At 38.9% G+C, this 17,531-nt stretch overlaps 1 protein-coding gene across 2 annotated transcripts in view; it reads right to left on the reverse strand.

Moving 5' to 3' along the window:
- rgl2 (ral guanine nucleotide dissociation stimulator-like 2) overlaps positions 1–17,531 on the reverse strand; it is a 42,137-nt gene that overhangs the window by 1,174 nt on the left and 23,432 nt on the right. For both annotated transcript variants that reach the window (XM_084727650.1, XM_084727651.1), the window contains 13 exons: positions 16,878–17,074; positions 15,443–15,552; positions 14,382–14,597; positions 13,121–13,224; positions 11,006–11,090; positions 7,513–7,572; positions 6,483–6,569; positions 6,339–6,371; positions 4,523–4,644; positions 3,361–3,447; positions 1,721–1,814; positions 1,328–1,552; positions 984–1,098 (listed from right to left, as the gene is read on the reverse strand). In XM_084727650.1, the coding sequence (XP_084583776.1) occupies positions 984–1,098; positions 1,328–1,552; positions 1,721–1,814; positions 3,361–3,447; positions 4,523–4,644; positions 6,339–6,371; positions 6,483–6,569; positions 7,513–7,572; positions 11,006–11,090; positions 13,121–13,224; positions 14,382–14,597; positions 15,443–15,552; positions 16,878–17,074 (1,535 nt within the window). The remainder of the gene's footprint in view (positions 1–983; positions 1,099–1,327; positions 1,553–1,720; positions 1,815–3,360; positions 3,448–4,522; positions 4,645–6,338; positions 6,372–6,482; positions 6,570–7,512; positions 7,573–11,005; positions 11,091–13,120; positions 13,225–14,381; positions 14,598–15,442; positions 15,553–16,877; positions 17,075–17,531) is intronic.

Here is a 17,531-nt window from a genome sequence, read left to right on the forward strand (position 1 = left end):
GAGAAAAAGAGAGACAAATAAGCAAAGTCCCTTCTGGTAATGGGGCCTGAACTCTCTAACTTCTCTCATGTACCAGCATGAACTGGGACATCCCAGAATCACAGCTGGGAGAGGACTGTTGCATGTTGTTTCCCCTCTCTCTCTAATGTTACTATCTAATTAATAAAATGCCCCAAATAAAAGAACAACCTACAAGTTATGATTTGTAATCAGTTTACCAGGATATTCACAGAGAAAAGCAGAAATTCACGTAAGAAATCGTCACATTTGAGGAGCTGCAACAGACAAGTGTTTTTTTTTTTTTGCATTAAACATCACAATAGTCTTCTCTCTAGTATTAAATAGCTGACAATTCTCATGAGATGTGATCAGTTTGCGGTGCTCAGCAGACTGTTGCAACTGTCTGCTATTCTGACATTTATACAACTACAAAACACTAGACAAACATGTACCTCAGTTACAGCCATGCAACTGTTAAATATGTTAACACAAGAAAATGCTTAGAGATTTCAAATATGCAAATTGATCTGGATCTGAACCAGCATACACACAAATTACTGGATATATTTGGCAGCATTTTTTCATTCAAGTCAGCAAAATAGAGAAGAAAATGTTCAAAAATGACTAATCTTACAACATTAAGAAATAACAATGAAAATTCATGAATTTAAGTTTAATCACTCGCTCCTCGCAGTTTTCAGATATTATGTTGACAAACAAACAAACTGAACTGAAACTGAAATTTTAAAGATTTTCTCCCAGTGCGACTGATCAAAGTCAAAGTTAGCCACATTTTCAGACAGATGCAAAATTATAAATAAAATGATCTCAGTTTTTTCTACATTTGCTCAACATGAAAACACCACATAATCCTAAAACTGGTCCAGAAATATGGTGCACATTTGCAGTGGGAGTTGTTATTAACAGTGTTGTGTGCAAAGTGGATTATTTTTTCCTTTGCTGCACTCGAAGCACATCTTTACCTTTTCCTTCAGGCAGAAGTTGGATCAGCTCATATCTGGATGCCTGTTTGGGGTCCTGATTGTGCTTTTCTAAGGCAGAGCTGATCACAGTGGGGGTTTTGTCATTGCTCGTAACCTGAGGGGGAGAGTGGAAAATAACAATGACACTAGGACAGCTTGATTTGCGCTAATGATATCCTGGGTCCATTGTATCCTGAGGATCGGATTCTGATGACTATCATTATGGGATCCTCGCAAATAGAGGAAAGGCTGCGAGAGCAGCACGCTGCAGATAATTTGGGACAAAGCATTCTCTACAATCTCACTGCTGCTGTAAATTAGATTCAAATGGTTTGAATTAGTACCAGAATGCTTCGGTAAAGGTTTCCATCCTGCAGGCCCATCCGTATCCTGATGATTCTCATGTCGGGCCCCGAACCTTGCTGGTTATTGGTGGGGTTGTTGCCGCAGGAGGCTGATCGGCGGTGTGATTTTGTGGGAGTAGATGGAGTCAACGTGGCAGGGGTGGAGTCGCTGGTCGGAGGAGACGTGTCAACATCCAGACAGGACACAGACGGAGATCTCATATGCTGTGACAAAAATAAAAACAATGGTACTGATCATAATAAAAGGGTGTGATTGTGGTCTTTAGCTGATTTAGACAAAAGCAAAATGAGAGTCACTCCTACATACAGTGTCTGTGAATTGTGCTTAATAAATGCAATGTTGGCCTAAAAGTATAAGTAATGATATATTACCTTTGTGAGTTTTGACAGCAGATTATTGACGGGGGAGGGGAAGTCGAAGAGGCTGTCACTGTCACCCGCCAGGCTGGTCCGAGAGGTACTCAGGCTGTCAACACATGTATCAACACATTTAAATTAGGACTGAAACTAATGATTGTTTTTATCATCTATTAATAGCCGTGTAGTCAACAACATGTCAGAGAATTGTGGAAAATGCCCATCAAATTTCCCAGAGGCGAAGGTGATGCCTTCAAATCGGTTGTTTTGCACAATGAGCAGTCCAAAGTCTGAGAATATTCCAGTTAAAATCATACAGAAGCACCGAAAAGCAGCAAAAACAGATATTTGAGAAGCTGGAAAGCAGCAAATGTTTGGCTTTTTTAATAGCTAATCCATTTGTTTTGATCACCACTAATTTTATTTTTATTGACTAATGATTAATGGACTTATCGTGCCATCACTATTCCTTTACAGAATACTTCAGTGATTTAGTACTGCACTTCCATAAAATCAGGGGACATGTGGGGGACATAAATAAAGAATAATGGAGGCAGCAGAGAACCAAAACTCCTACAATTCAAGTCAAGTCAATCTAATATAAGTAGCCCAAAATCAGCACAAATTTACTGTAATGCAATGCAATACCATCTTTTATTGCTATTCCTGCTTGGTAAAAGCCCACATCTATCACTCTGTGCCTCCTTTGCAAAACAGCCTCACTTTTAAAAATTTCAAGCTGATCACAGATATTTTTCAGGTGCTAGAAAGCTCCATTAGAGCCACAGAAGATATTATACATGTATAAATTCTACTTAAGCAGGCAGCTTGGCCAGTGATCTTTAAACTATGATGCTCTACATACCCCTCTAGCTTCAGTTTTGTGCATGCAGAGCTCTGTGGTCCAAGTTAGCAATAATGAATATGCAACATCCTGTTGCAGTTTAGGTTTAGACAACAAAAGTACTTACTTTGTTTTAAGAAAAGTTCATGGTTTGGGTTTAAATAAGTATGTTATGTTACAAAAGTTAAGCTAGGTTCACACTTCAAAACATAATGCCAGAGCAGCGATTTACAAACTTTTAAGGCCGTGCATCCTCTTCTACATCCTGACCTTCAAAAAAAAAAAGCAACGTTCTAAGTCGTCACCCTGTTGAAGGCTATTAAAGATACTAAAACAATTTCAATTAAGCTGCAATAAAGTGACTCCTGATCTGCCACGTAAGGAACAAAGAATGACACATGCACAGGGTCAGAAACAGATACAGGGGGCTGTCCCACTGACTGAAGACACAGAGAGGGACAGATGCATGAGTAGGTCCAGTAACCTAGTCGTAATAACAAGAAGACCAAAATTACACCTTTACACAGGGAAACCCTGCGGTAGAGCAGTGCCTCCAGAAATGATGCTGGGGGGGTGGGGGGGTGGGGCATGTGTCATAGTTTGAAACACAAGGCCACTGACCAAGCTGCTGTATTTCACACGTTGGAAGTGAGAACATGTTGACTTAACATATTCTGAATTGTGTGAATTTGATATTTTGGTCATTTTTACTGTGTGTGTGTGTGTGTGTTTGTGTGTGTGTGTGTGTGTGTGTGTGTGTGTGTGTGTGTGTGTGTGTGTGTGTGTGTGTGTGTGTGTGTGTATAGCTTACTCTGGGCACTGTGTGATGATGACTGTTGGAGTAAGGCCACGGGGGCTCGGCTCAGTAGGCGCTTCAATTTCATTGGACAGCCTGTAACTGAAATAGACATAAACAGTCGTCATCCAGCAAACACAAATTTAAACTTGACAAGTGTGTTTTTTAATAAGGACAACAAACATGTCAACTGCTGTTTTTAATGCATTTAAGACATTTCTTTAATCAGTAACTGAACCAAACATACAGTACAGATCAGAACCATCCTGCCGAGGGCTCTAATCTGGCTGACCAGATTTCTTTAGTTCAAAAGTTTAAAAAGAGAGTCAAAAAATTGCAGAGAAGTAATTCATTCCAATCCTTTCGAGACAATGCAGTGCTATTCCTGATATGTCCACCAGGAGTCGTGCTAATAATAAGAGTAACAGACCCTGTGCTGGATACGTTATTATTGATCCCACAAGCTTACGTAAAAGGCTAAATGACACAACGCAGTCAGTCAGAGACTACTGTTCATGCAGGAGCTCCCAGTCGAAAATATCTTTGCCAAAAAGGATAAAAGTATCTGTCTTTCCAAGAAAAATGGACCAGTTCCTATTTCTTCACTTGTAATGACAGTATGACTGACTGAATGTGGAAAAACTGAGACATACTGTTGAAACTGCATTTATTTTTCTCAAGACATCTCAAGCTGTTCGTCATTTGTAAATGGATGGTTCATTAACTGTGAATGTTTTCAGAATCTGCTTGTGCTTCTTTGCACACTTTACACATCCAGATCTCTGCATCTCTATGCAATTATCCATTTGCAAGGCAATGCCATTTATTTTTCACTTAGTAACATGCAACACACCATGTGTTTTTTACAACATCTGTGCAATTATTCTGGACAATTATCAATATATCTGTCCATATATGTATATATGTGGATTTTTTAATATACTACTATACTATACTACTTTCCAGCTGCTGTAACGTGTGAATTTTCCCCATGTGGGATCAATAAAGTTTATCTAATCTTATCTCATTGTATCTTATCTTATCTCATTTTATCTTATCTTATCTTATCTAGGTTATCATGCAATGGTTTTACTGGTTTAGCTCACTTGAGATGAAATTGGGCTGTATTTGCTTCTTGAACTAAAATGAGTTTAACCTTCCTGGTACAGATATTTACCTTTGCTCCTCTGTTAGTGTCGGTACGCTCTGATACCACTGTGTGAAGGCCTCGTCAATGGTGAAAACACAGTTTTTGCAGGAAGACTGCAGGAGCCGGATTTGAGCTAAAACCTCAAATTCCTGTTAACAGAGAGACATGTCACCACAAAGTTTCATAATAAAAAAAGCACCCATGCTGGCAGATCTAGTACTGCTGTGGCAGATCTTTTTTTCCCCACATCTTGCACCTCACAGCGCCCTCCACTTAATCATTTCCTCCCTCTGATATCACGTTACCTCTGCTCGCTCTAATACTCTCTTATCCCAAAAATTATCCTCCTCTTTTTACAGCTCTTACTCTGTTCACTTCTTCTCTCTAACAGGATTTTTGTCAGAGTGCTACAGTTCTTACTCATGCACACTTTACTACCTGCTTGTTATGTCAGGGCTGCAGAACCAGAAGTTTAGTCCACAACACTACTCAGTATCAGAGCATCAGCTAAATGTAATGTGTCTTATTTTACAACCACAATTCCAAAACAGTTGGGACGTTGTGTAAAATGTAAATAAAACCAGAACCAAAGTGATAAACTTTGTTTTTTTGTAAATATACACTCATTCTGAATTTGATGCCTACAACATGTTCTACAAAAGTTAAAACAAGGGCAACAAAAACCTGTGAAAGTTGTGGATTACTCAGAAAACACCAGTTTGGAAAACTTCACAGGTAAACTGGTTGATTGGTAACAGGTGACAGTATCATGACTGGGTATTAAACGTCACCCTCCAAAGGCTCAGTCATTCACAAGCAAAGATGGGGTGTGGTTCATCACTTAATGTAAAAATATGCAGCCAAATATTCCAACATCAATGTTTCTCAATGCACAACTGCAAGGAATTTAGGAATTTCACCATCTTCAATCTGTAATATCATAAAATAAATTCAGAGAATCCAGATAAATCTACATGCAAGAGGCCAAAAATGCAACAGTGAATGCTCATGACCTTTGACCTCTCAGGTGGTACTACATTAAAAACTGCCATGATTCTATAAAAGATACAACTACACGAATGTTTGCCGGTCAACACAGTTTGATGCTGCAGCTACAAATGCAAGTTAAGACCATGCAAAGTGAAAAACAACAACATCCAGAAACGCTGTTGTCTCGAGCTCATCTGACATGAACTGAAGCAAAGTGGAAAAGTGTGCTGTGGCCTGATCCACATTTCAAGTCCACATTTCAAATCGTTTTCAGTTTCGACACTGACGTCCCCATTACGCTGAAATGTACATACAGGTTTTGGAGCAATATATGCTGCAATCCAGATGTCGTTTTCAGAAACGCCTCCGCTTATTTCAGCAAGACAACGCCAAGACACATTCTGCATGTGTTACAACAGCGTGGCTTTGCGGTAAAAGAGTTTAGGTACTAGACTGACCTTCCTTTAGTCCAGACCTGGACTCTTGAGCACCAGAAGTCGTATATCAAGCAAGAATGGGAAAGAATTTCACTTTCAAAACTTTTCAAAATGAGTGTCCAGTTCCCAAACGCTTACTTAAAAGAAAAGCTGATGTAATACAGTAGTAAACAACAATCTTTTTTGAAACATGTTGCAAGCATCAAATTCAGTATGAGTGTATATTTACAAAAAAAAAACTAGTTTATCAGTTTGAACATTAAATATCTTGCCCTTGTAATGTATTTAATTGAATACAAGTCAGAAGTTTTTGCAAATCAATGAATTCTGTGTGTATTCATTATTTACACAGCACAACTCTTTTGGAGTTGGTGCTTTAGGTAAATTATTCAACTGATGCATATTTCAACACTCACCCTTCTCCTTTTGTCAAAGTTGATGTAGCCATTCTGCAAAGAGAGGAACAGGATGTGTTATGTCAGTCTGATAATTGTAAAATACTGAGCAACTTCCAGGGGTTGTGACCGGCTTTCCCCTTGATAGAGATGAGAGTGACTTACATCCAGCCTGTCTTTGACCGCCGTGTCCAGCATGGTGAGGTCTGTGAGGAAGATACCCAGGTAGGGCACGGTGCCCTGGGCATTGGACTGTGTAAAAAAAAAAAAGAGAGTGAGAGAGAGAGAGAGAGAGAGAGAGAGAGAGAGAGAGAAAGAAGTGTTTCATCCGTTCCCCTGAGGTTTCTATTCACATCGTAAAGAGCCCACACAGCGAGGGATTTCAGAGCAGTCGCCTGCAGCTATTTTTCAAACGATGGCTCAGGATTCAGCACATCACACACACACACGCGACAGCCTCTCTGTTCCACTTCGCTGCTGCATGCCGGTCGATCCCCCTTACAACCCTCCATCAAACCACTGAAACACCCCCCCGCTTAGCAAAAACCGACATCAGTGTCAATGTTTGAATGCAGGGTTTCGTAGGAAAACAGCATTTTCAAGTCCTTTAAGTTTTGAAATCCATTATTAAGCTCTCAGTAAAACCAGATTTTTGTCATTTATTCCAGAGTGCTGATGGCTGCATTGTATATACAATCAGATCAGATTCATAAACCCTAAAAATAGTTCAACTTCAACCACATTTTTCTCAAGATGTTACACCACATTTTGTCCCCTAACTTTTACAATACTAATGACACTTTTGCAGGGTCTTACATCATTCCTAAATTTTCCAAGGTCTCCCATAAAGGCCTGTGGGGGTGTATCACTCCTCAGGCTAAAATGATTGGTATGCACACCAGACGTGGGCTGTAAAGTTAGTGAGAATTGTTCTTTTTTATGTGCTTGAAGATCTGAGGTTTTGCCTCAGTGACTTAATGTCGAGGTCATTTTAAGTTACTCCGCTGAGACTGAAACTATCTGAAATGTCTTGGTGACTTAAAATGATTTGGCACCCCAGTGAGAATCATTTATAAATGTTGAACTATGCATGTGGGAGTTCATTTTCCCTAACCTAATATGTTCAACCCTTCAGAAACAAGCCTGTCACCCTAAAAGCTCCACCGCTGACCGTCTCTATGCCCAGTCAACTTACCCTGTTAAGATGTTTGTTGTTGAGCCTGTTGTCAAGGTTGGCGAACTTTGACGTGCCCTCCTGCAGGACAAACGCAAGGAAATTCTCAGGTTAAAGTTCATTCTTGATCTTGGAAACAGCTGTGATTTGTTGTGTCCATTTAGTAGCTGTTCTGGATATTTCAGTCATATCACATGATCCTCATCAGCAGACGTTTAATAAGTCTGGACTTCAAAACACGTTTTAACCAACATGGATGAGAGGTCCTGAGAGCGCTCAGAAAAATGAAACATCTGAAATTCTATGAGTGCATTTGGATGCACATTAGTATCCTGGTTTGGTTCTTGGAGCATCTTGGTTATTTATTGCATAAAACAGCTTATCCCAGTTTCAGAAACCTAGATAAGACCAAACCCCAGTTTCCAGAAACCTGGATATGCTACTGATAGTACCCCGATAGAAACCAGTCTACTGTGGCATGTAAACACCTCATCCAGGTCTCTGGACCATCTCATAGTGGCGTAGTGATGTTAGAAATGAAGACAAACCAGCAGGCAGACAATCAGAAACCTGGATACTGTTTAACTTTTATGATTATGTACACAGTGATGTTTGATGGACACAGTTATTTTGTTGATCTGTGACTTGCAAATTGACTCATGAATGACCCTATTGAGCACTACAGTTGAGCGGATGTTAGAGATCCAAGACGAAACTGACAAAACTGACCAAAGTGTGGGAGAAAAGGCTGCGATTACAAATCTGCTACTCTCATGGATTTAAGAATTCACAGAACAGCTCAGATACTGATAATTCAGAGCCACGGTTTGGGCCATGGATTCTAACTTGTGCAAACCTCAGTGAGATAAAGGATCAGGAAGACCAGACTAACATTTTCAACTAAACAACCCCTCTGCCCCTGCAATCTGCTGCTGTGGGATGGAGAGGGGGGAGGCAGGCTAATTGCGGGGGATGCATTTGGTCATTTTTTTAACAAGAGGGATACTATCCACTCTCAAATCACCTATTGTTCATTAACCCAAACTAGACTCTACATGGGCTTTTATTTGATAAAAAAAAATCATATTCAGGGTGATAAAATATATATATGCCATTATAAAAAATATTAATTATCATAAATGTACCATTTAACTTGATAAAGTTGGATCCTGTGATGACAACTGACATAAACATCAATTTCTATGACACTAATAAGTTGCCACTGCTCAGTATAAGGAGTTGTCATGACAACTTGACAGTAGCCAAGAAGACATAGTCTGTTTTCATGCTATATAATAAACTGCTGTTACACTGCTAAATGCCTCAATGACAGTGTTATGAATAATTTCTTTCCCCAAACTTTTAGCAAGTCTTTTATTAGTCTGAATCATTCATCTTACACTCTGTCTGCTCGTTGTAGTCATTTTTAGACAAGCTGAGAGATGAAGGGAAGCAAGTAACTGTGCTGAAAAGAAAAAAAATCAAAGGGCAACAGAAGGCAGTGGTGTTTTTCTGGAATCAAAGCTTGAAGTGAAGCCTTCAAAATGAAAGCAAATGTTTGGATGAATTCCTTTGGGGGTATCACGGGTAAAATCGCAGCTAATGCAAAGGTATTGATGCTGCACTGCACCATAACAGCGAATGAAAACACAGCTAATCCTGCCAACTTCCTCAACTCTCTGACACAGTGCAAACTAAATATAATGTACGTCTTCACATGAGTGTCTCACATTGAAGTGAAAGTGTTGACAGAATAAGGGCAGTTCTACTCAACCAGATTAGACTGGTTTCTGGTCTTTAAAAGCAGTCATAAATCTCTACCACTCAATGTTGTTTGCAGCCGAGGATAAGGCTCGACATCAGTCTGTGCAATTTAAAAAATGTGGTCCACTAGTGGCACTTGACAGACACATTATTGTCGTTCAAATTATGGGATGCTCGTCACCAGGATGTGAGATATCAGTCAAAGTGCAGAAGAGTCATAGGGTTTTTCACAGCTGCAGTTAGAGGCTTAACAGACGCCGCTGTATGCCCGCAGTCTGCATGCATGTTGGCTGGTCACTCCACTACTTTGGACCAGACTGAAATATCTGGACAACTACTGGATGGATTCAGAGGAATTAGCAATTTAGCATTTGTGCTAAATCTATTTATGATTTCAAGTAAATTTGGCATGTTGAAGCTTTCGTTGTTTTTTTTTTTACATTTGAAAACTGGTTACCGTTCACTTATACTGTTTGTTTGGGAGATTCTGCAGCACTGTTTTCCTTTGAAACTCCAGCAGTTTTGTGGACTAAAAACTTAAACACGACTTTCAATGGACATGAGGGTGAGCAGAGAATTTTTGGGTGATGAACTATCCCTTTAAATGTGTCACACTTTTAAATGTTATTAAATTTAGTACAAACATGTTTTTTCACAGGATGACTTCACAGGAAAACTTTGTGACTTTTCATCTAGTGCAATCATCCATCATCAAATTTGCAAAAAATCTGCAAAACTAATGACATTCTCATGAACATCTCAGGTGTACTTTGAGTTAATTATCAAACATTTGCATGCAAACACGCACAAGTACGGTGGTTACCATAGTATACCTTCTAAACATCAGTATGTTGGTGATGTCACTGTGAGCATGTTAGTATGCGTGCATGTTTGCTTCCACCTCACAGAGCTGCTGGTGTGGCTGTAGACTTTTAGTCTTGTTTAACGACATCCTGCTTAATTCTCATGATGTTAGCACAATAAAAGATATCAGAGGCACAGAGAGTATTTGACATTTTGTTTTCCACATAGATTAGCTCATGAATTAAACAGTCATTTCATAAGGCCCAAAATTGTGATAATATTGAGTCAAGCTCAGGTAATTAAGTCCCAAACCAAGACCTGCGGTATCTTTCTTTCTTAATGTGACACTACTGCTTCAGGAGATAATGCATCCGCAGTTTACACACAGGCGTAAACCCGAAGTGTCTGCAGTGACAGGGAGAAAGTTAGAGAAAAAAAATATCTTTGAAGATTTTTTCAACAACGCGGTGAAAAGATGAGCAGTACAAGCATCCAAGAACAGCACAGATCTGAGTAAGAATAGGGCTGAAACAAGGCCAAAATATCAGAAAAGAGTTGTTGAAATCTGACTCCAGAACAAAACCCTGTGACTGAGAGTTCAAACTGGCAGCTTTCAAGCACAAGAAACTGCTCCTCCAGCCTCTAACAACAATTAGTTGAATCATTAGCCAGCACACAAGTGATCACACAACAAGATATCACGGAAATATGCATTCAGACTCAAGCGTTTCACTTCAAACCAAATAAAACTGATTTCATGCTGTGTCAGGACCAAAGTAGAAAAAGGCCCCTGTGTGCCATGAATACAAGATCAAATTTCTCACTGAACCTGTTTTATTAACGTTGTGTAATATATGTATTATACAATCATTCTGCCTCATTTCCTGTTGTTAACCCAACCAATTTTGAAAATACTGTATCCCACATTTCCATGATGTTTTTTTACCTCCTTCAGGAGTTCTCTGCTCTGTGAGTAGTTGTCCTTGTCTGAGAAGATTTCTGACAGCTCCTCATATCTCCTCACTGCCTCCCTGTCCAGAGACCAGAACAGAAAAGTCATGTTCAGAATTACTTTATTAGTGATAAAGTTACTCCCATTCAACAACAGAAATATATAGCAAAGAGGAGTATAAGAAAAATATCAAACAGAAAAAAGAGGAAATGTAGAAATATGTGCACCATACCACAATATATAACTATATTTACAAATTACATGTATATGTATGTATATTACAATATTTAATTACAATGAACAAACAATATGAATAAACATAATGCTAAAAACTGGGTTTATAAATACGTGTGTTAAACTTCAAGAATATTATAAACAAAGAAAGAAACTAAGAGTATTATCTGAAATATAAATTTGTTGCACTACTGATGTCAGTGCATAGATAATTATTATTGCAAACAATATTGCACAGTTGAATTATTGCACAAAAATATTGTAATGTTCATACATTTGAAATGTAATGAAGATATGTTTCTGGAGCTGAATTTGAAGAGTCTGCATGATCAAAAGCATGTATTTTCTGATGATGAGAGACTGAAGGAAAAATGTAGTATAAATGTTAACTGATGATTCAGAGACCATGCCGTGACTGAAAATGGTTTGGGTTTGCTGTTGAGGGGACAATACTTGCTGAAGTGGCATGTTTTTTTTGTTTTAGATTAAGCAAAGACACTTTACTTCTGCTTCTTCATGATGTTGACTTCAGGTTTATTTACAAGGTTGCCTTGGTGCTTAAGACATAAATAAAGTATTCTAAGGTTATCATCAGTTTCCTATAATGTTGTTTGAAACTGTAAAGAAACTTTCCTCCTCTTCCTAACCATGCTTAAGTTGTATTAAATGGACAATTCAACACTTTTTATGAGGATGTCCAATCGGAGTTTATGGCATATGTAGTCTATTGAAGTCCATGCTGCTTCAATAGACTACAAATACCATCAGCCCTGACTGGACAGCAAAACAAGGGATGAAGTTCTGCACATCTGAAGATTATTATACCATACATACTTTTTAAAACTTAAAAGTATTTTCAATTTGGTAATATGGTATGATTCAATTAATTGATTAACCCTTCAGTCAATAAAATATCAGAAAACAGTGAACAATGTCTTAACGATTATTAATCAATTAATACATTTACTGCAGACTATTTTGATAATATGTCTCTGTTCCATTTACAGTAGTTGTGACAATCAGTGAACATGCACAATAACAAAATTATAGTTATGAGACAGTGAGAAAGAGCTTTTATTTTGAAAATAAGACTATAATGTGAACTAGAGACCTTTATTATCACCGCTGCAATTCCTCGGTCACCAGCAGAGGTCAATAAAGTCCTCAATTACTTACTATTACAATATCTACAGTATTACACGTCCCAATGCATGGTACAGATCAAAACTACAGTTTCACCCCTGAGTCATGATACAGATTTGCACAACTGTTGCATGTCAGACTTTTCAACTGTTTTATTCATTGTTTTATTTTTTAGTCATTTTTTAAATGACTTTATTGCATGTTTGTTCATTGCAAGTTATTAAATTCATCACTTATTTTATTCATCCCGCCACATTTACACAGTTTTTACAGACTGAATGAAGGATATGAAACAAAGGTAGAGGAAGAGAAAAAAGAAATCAGGGGAAGAGAAAAGGATGGAGGGAAGGATCCTTCTGTACTTTCCTATAATTAATTTATTTCAGTTTTACCATTCTACACCATTTCCTTGATCTTTTTACTCCAGTATTTTGTGAATTCCTCTTCTGTGTTTCTATATGTAATTCTTTATAATCTTCTTCAGCTGTTTTTGTTCATTTTTATAATCATTTAAATGTATACTTCTCTCATTACTTGCAAGTTGTTCATTTTCATGTTGTCCTGACTTTTTTTTAGCTTTTGAGTATTTTTTTATGACCGAAATCAAAAAGTACTGCAAACTAGGAATTTCATTCTTCAGTGTAAATTCTCAGTGTGAAATTGCACATGACAAAGCCTTGATTTTTTAAATCTTAATTCTTTTTTTAAAGAGACAGTTGTTGAGCTGCAGACCTGTCAGTGTCCTGCCACGTCTTCCTCAGCCGGTGGATGGGGTTACTCTGCAGGGCTGACACGATGGCATATAGCGAGGAGAAGTTCTTCCTGGCTCTGCACTCCTGTTGCAAGCACACACATATACACACAGATAAATGCACTCATTTGCATGCACACACACACACACACACACACACACACAGACAGACACACATATGCTCACTGTAACTGAGAACACCTGTGGCTGTGGAGCTGGCTGGTATTCAGTTACAGTGTCGGCCTGAGGTGCTGAATAATGTATACTGCTAAAGAGGTTTGTCCCAGAAGAAACCTGCGATGAGCTCAGAACGGCAGTTTGGCAGCAAACCAGTGATACCCCACTTTGCCAAAGAGGATGTTAGTGTGTGAGTCTGTGTCTTTGTGTGTATGTGATGAGAAATGCAGCTTCATACAGGAGAGAAGCTTCGTATTATTCACAGATAAAGAGGCCTGGTAAGGAATATAACTGCTCATGTGACCATAACAACCAAGGACAGGATATGTTTATGTGTGTGTGTGTGTGTGTGTGTGTGTGTGTGTGTGTGTGTGTGTGTGTGAGCTGATCCTCTCGTTGCTGTGAGCTCTTAAATATTTTAAAAGAAATCTATTGTACATAATAACCATAACACTGTTACATAAGTCAGTTAATCTACATTTCTCTTGTATAACACTGACACTTTTAAGCTGATTCAATCCTTTACTGTTTGCCTTGAGGTTCTGCATCACATTTTTGACTCAGCACAATCCCGGTACGTACTGTTCATGCAGAGTACACTTCCTATTCCATTTCCTAAAGGTGTACTAGAACTGTAAGTCTCCTTCCAGTATCAAAATATGCTGATTTTTAACAATCTTTTCAAATGCACCCAAATAGAGAGAGTGCTATTTTGTTATTTGCTGTTGCTTTGTCCAAAAAAGAACCATAAATCAAGACCTCATTACTGTGTTTAGCTCTCGGCTATTGATTAAAGTGAAATCACAACTACAGTAACAGCAGAAACCAAGCAGACTGTGAATTTCAGATGGTATGTGCAAAGTCAGAGCTCAGAATAGGATTATGGTTAGGGGATTAATGGGGGTTTATTGTAGGAAAATGCACAGTTGAGGGTTTTTGGAAGACTTAAAAGCCCAACTGACAAACTGTTAACAGTGCCATTTCGTGATAAACCCTTGTAAAAAGCTTGTATGGCACAAAATCCTATATTTTCAGAGCTGTGACCTTTGATTTTTGTATGCTGACCTCTGCCACACTGATCCATTTCTCCAGCAGTCGGGCTCTCTGCTGGCTGCGCAGCTTCGTAGGCCAAAGGCAGGATGCTAAAACTGCATTGGCCAACTTGTTGAACTGACGCACCGTGGCCCGGACAGACCAACAAACGCCTTCCCTTCCTTTCTTATCCCTCTGGGACCACAGTGATCCGAGGCAGTGGTACGGCACCAGACGGACAAACAGCTCCTGACAAGTGACAGCAAAGAGATCTATAAATAACTGTGTGTTTCCTAAAAGTCCGAAATCAAACCATTCAATGCAAACACGCAAACATATTCTGTAAACCAAATCCCAAGAGTACCAGCAAAGGAAGTTAAGTAATGCACTGCTTAGCTAGGCACAAAATAAATTTTACCCACCAAAAAACAGACAGGAAACAGCCGGTATATAAGCAAACTATCGCTCTCTCCAAAGCAACCAGAAAAAAACTGTAATTTTACCTTGAAGAACACAGGAGTTGCAGGTCCAACACTGTTTGATTGATTAGTTTGTTTGTTTGTGTTATTGTGGGATTTCAGTGTTTTAGAAGCTTTATTTGGATTCACCAAAGTCACACAATAACACAAACAAATTAAGTGACTGAGGCAACAATAGATGAGAACTTCCTGTGTTCTGCAAGGTAAAATAACCCTTTTGTCCAGGAGTTTGGTTGCTTTGGAGAGCGCAATATTTGTCTTATGGTGGTTTCCTGTTGAGAAATGCTGTGTGACAGCGAGGTAAATCTGTGAAAACATTCTAAATATAGTGTACACTTAAACTGATATTGATTTTTTTTATGTGCGCCTATTTTTAGGTAGCTGAAATACATTTTGTTGCTGACCCTGTCCAGAGCAGCACATTGCTTTGCTTCCTGCACCAGTACTCCTGCTGCTTCTCTGCCAACCACAATACACTGACTATGGTTACGTACTTCATATAACTCCACTTCAAAAAACTCAAACTATCCCTTTAACAACTCTAAGCTATTAAATTTGGGTATGATTGGTCAATATTTTATTAAAAGATGCTTTCAGACTTAAAAGTGAACTCACTGTCTCTATCTTAGTGAGCTGCTCAGCGATCACTGCTGCAGTGAATCCCAGGATGCTGGTGGGTTCAAACTTGGAGGCATCAGGAGGAGGGCTGGTGAAACCGGTCTGATCTGCAAACGATAATGGTGTTCAGTATAACTGTAGATTCAGAATATAAGACACACCTTTGTTTGTTGGCACTGTATATCTTTTCAATCCTTTTTGCATGATAAAGATTAGTCATGCAGTTACCTCAGGAAACCTCATGGAAACTAAATATCTTGTTTTGATGAGAAAATCTTGAGATAATGAGATACTTCACTTGACGAGATTAGGGAATGAGAGAGAAGAAGATTAAGTCAAGAGTCGTGTTTTTACCACAGGAATTTTTCCCAGGTACCAGAAACCTTTGGAGGAACTTTGCACTGCAGGGGCCAGGAATGAAATTGAGTTCTAGGGACATCACTTAAAAAGAGTCCCTGCTTGGTGGTTTAGTACCTTCCATAAGTTCAGAAACTTTAGGGGCAGGGCTGGCAGCGCTGATTGGTATAGATTTTATTTCCAAGCTACAATTTCTAAAGATCTGTGGTCACAAACAAGTTTGTTTTTTGCTCATCATGCCTGTTCATCAGTCTACGCAAAAAAAGTCACATAAAAACAGATGCTGCTTTTTCATACATTAACTGACTACTTTGCCTAATCTTCACTGGTGTTTAGACCATGGTGGAAACGCAGACAACAACAGGATTTAGAAAACTTTCCTTAAAAAGCAGTTCCTGGAATTAAAAGTACAGTTACTTTCAGTGGAAAAGCTGCTATTGCTGGTAGATCTGAAGCTGTGCTAAATGCTAATGTTAGCATGGCAACAAGCTCACAGCCACAACACCAACATGCCGATGTTTAGCAGGTGCAATGTTTACTATCTTCACCATCTTGATTTAGCAGGTTAGCATGCTAGCATTGCTCACTAGCACTAGACTCAATACTGGCTATACTGGCAATCCCTTTAATATAATAAATATATATAATAATATAATAGATTTCATTTTGTAACAAAATGGTGGGACAAAAGACAGACAAACCTACATTTCTAGCCAATGAGCTACAAGCTAAAATGATCTAAACTATCATAGCAGAGATAATAGCATAAGATTCATAACAAAGCACCTGTAGTGTCCAGAATATTTTAGTAAAATGATCCAGTTCTCAGGAGTTTTTAACAACTCAGAGTTCAGAACCCTACAACTGGTCTGAAAATACACTTCTAAAGCAGTTCCATTTCTCTAATCAGGGATGCGACAGAAAGCCAGCGCATGTTTTTTTTTTTTTTTGTCTTTTGCAGCCCCAGTTTGGGATTTACACTGAGAGGAAGTGTAAGTCTGAGTGTATTTCTACATGAAAACCTCATCTAGCGAAGCCTTAAGAGTGTCATTTAAATCCCTGTTAAAATACAGACCGTTCTGGGAATCAGGGAGCAGGGCTTTCTCGCTGAGCTCCTCAGCTATCCTGAGGAGGCGAGCACGGAGGTCAGCTGCAGATGAGGAGTCCTGGGGGAGGAGTGGAGCCAGACGCAGCAGGCGAGAGGGTTCCCCCAAGCTCTTAAAGTCTTCGGGATACTCAGAGAGCCACGTACTGAACACTGTACACACCGCTCTGCAGAAATGAGGAGAGAAATGTTGAAGGAAGAAATGATTCAACCTTTTCTTCCTGACACTCATACTGATTCAGCATGTCCACATCCTTCTTCAAACTCTATGAATCACAACATTAGAAATGATGACAATCTTTTGTTTTTTAGCCTCGACTGCCAGACGGTTCAGAGTTCTGAGAATAAAGCGGTTCCTCGGAGGTACATGAGGTTATTAGGAAACAGCTTCTGTCTTGTACATTAAAAGAATCATTTTTAAATCAATCATCAGATTTCGCTGGGAGCCACTGACAGCGGATGTGATAGTGGGACTTGCATCTGTTTCTGGTCTAAACCCTGAGCTGGTGCAGGTTCCCAGGCGCAGATAAACAAGTCATTCCAGATTGGAATTGATTGAATATATTGATATTTTCCAACACATCTAAAAAGTTGCCCAGAAATCACGTTCTCAAGGGGTTTAGA

The sequence above is a fragment of the Lutjanus erythropterus genome, chromosome 9 (genome assembly GCF_056507025.1).
Source record: "Lutjanus erythropterus isolate fLutEry1 chromosome 9, fLutEry1.hap2, whole genome shotgun sequence".
NCBI classification, from domain to species: domain Eukaryota; kingdom Metazoa; phylum Chordata; class Actinopteri; order Lutjaniformes; family Lutjanidae; genus Lutjanus; species Lutjanus erythropterus.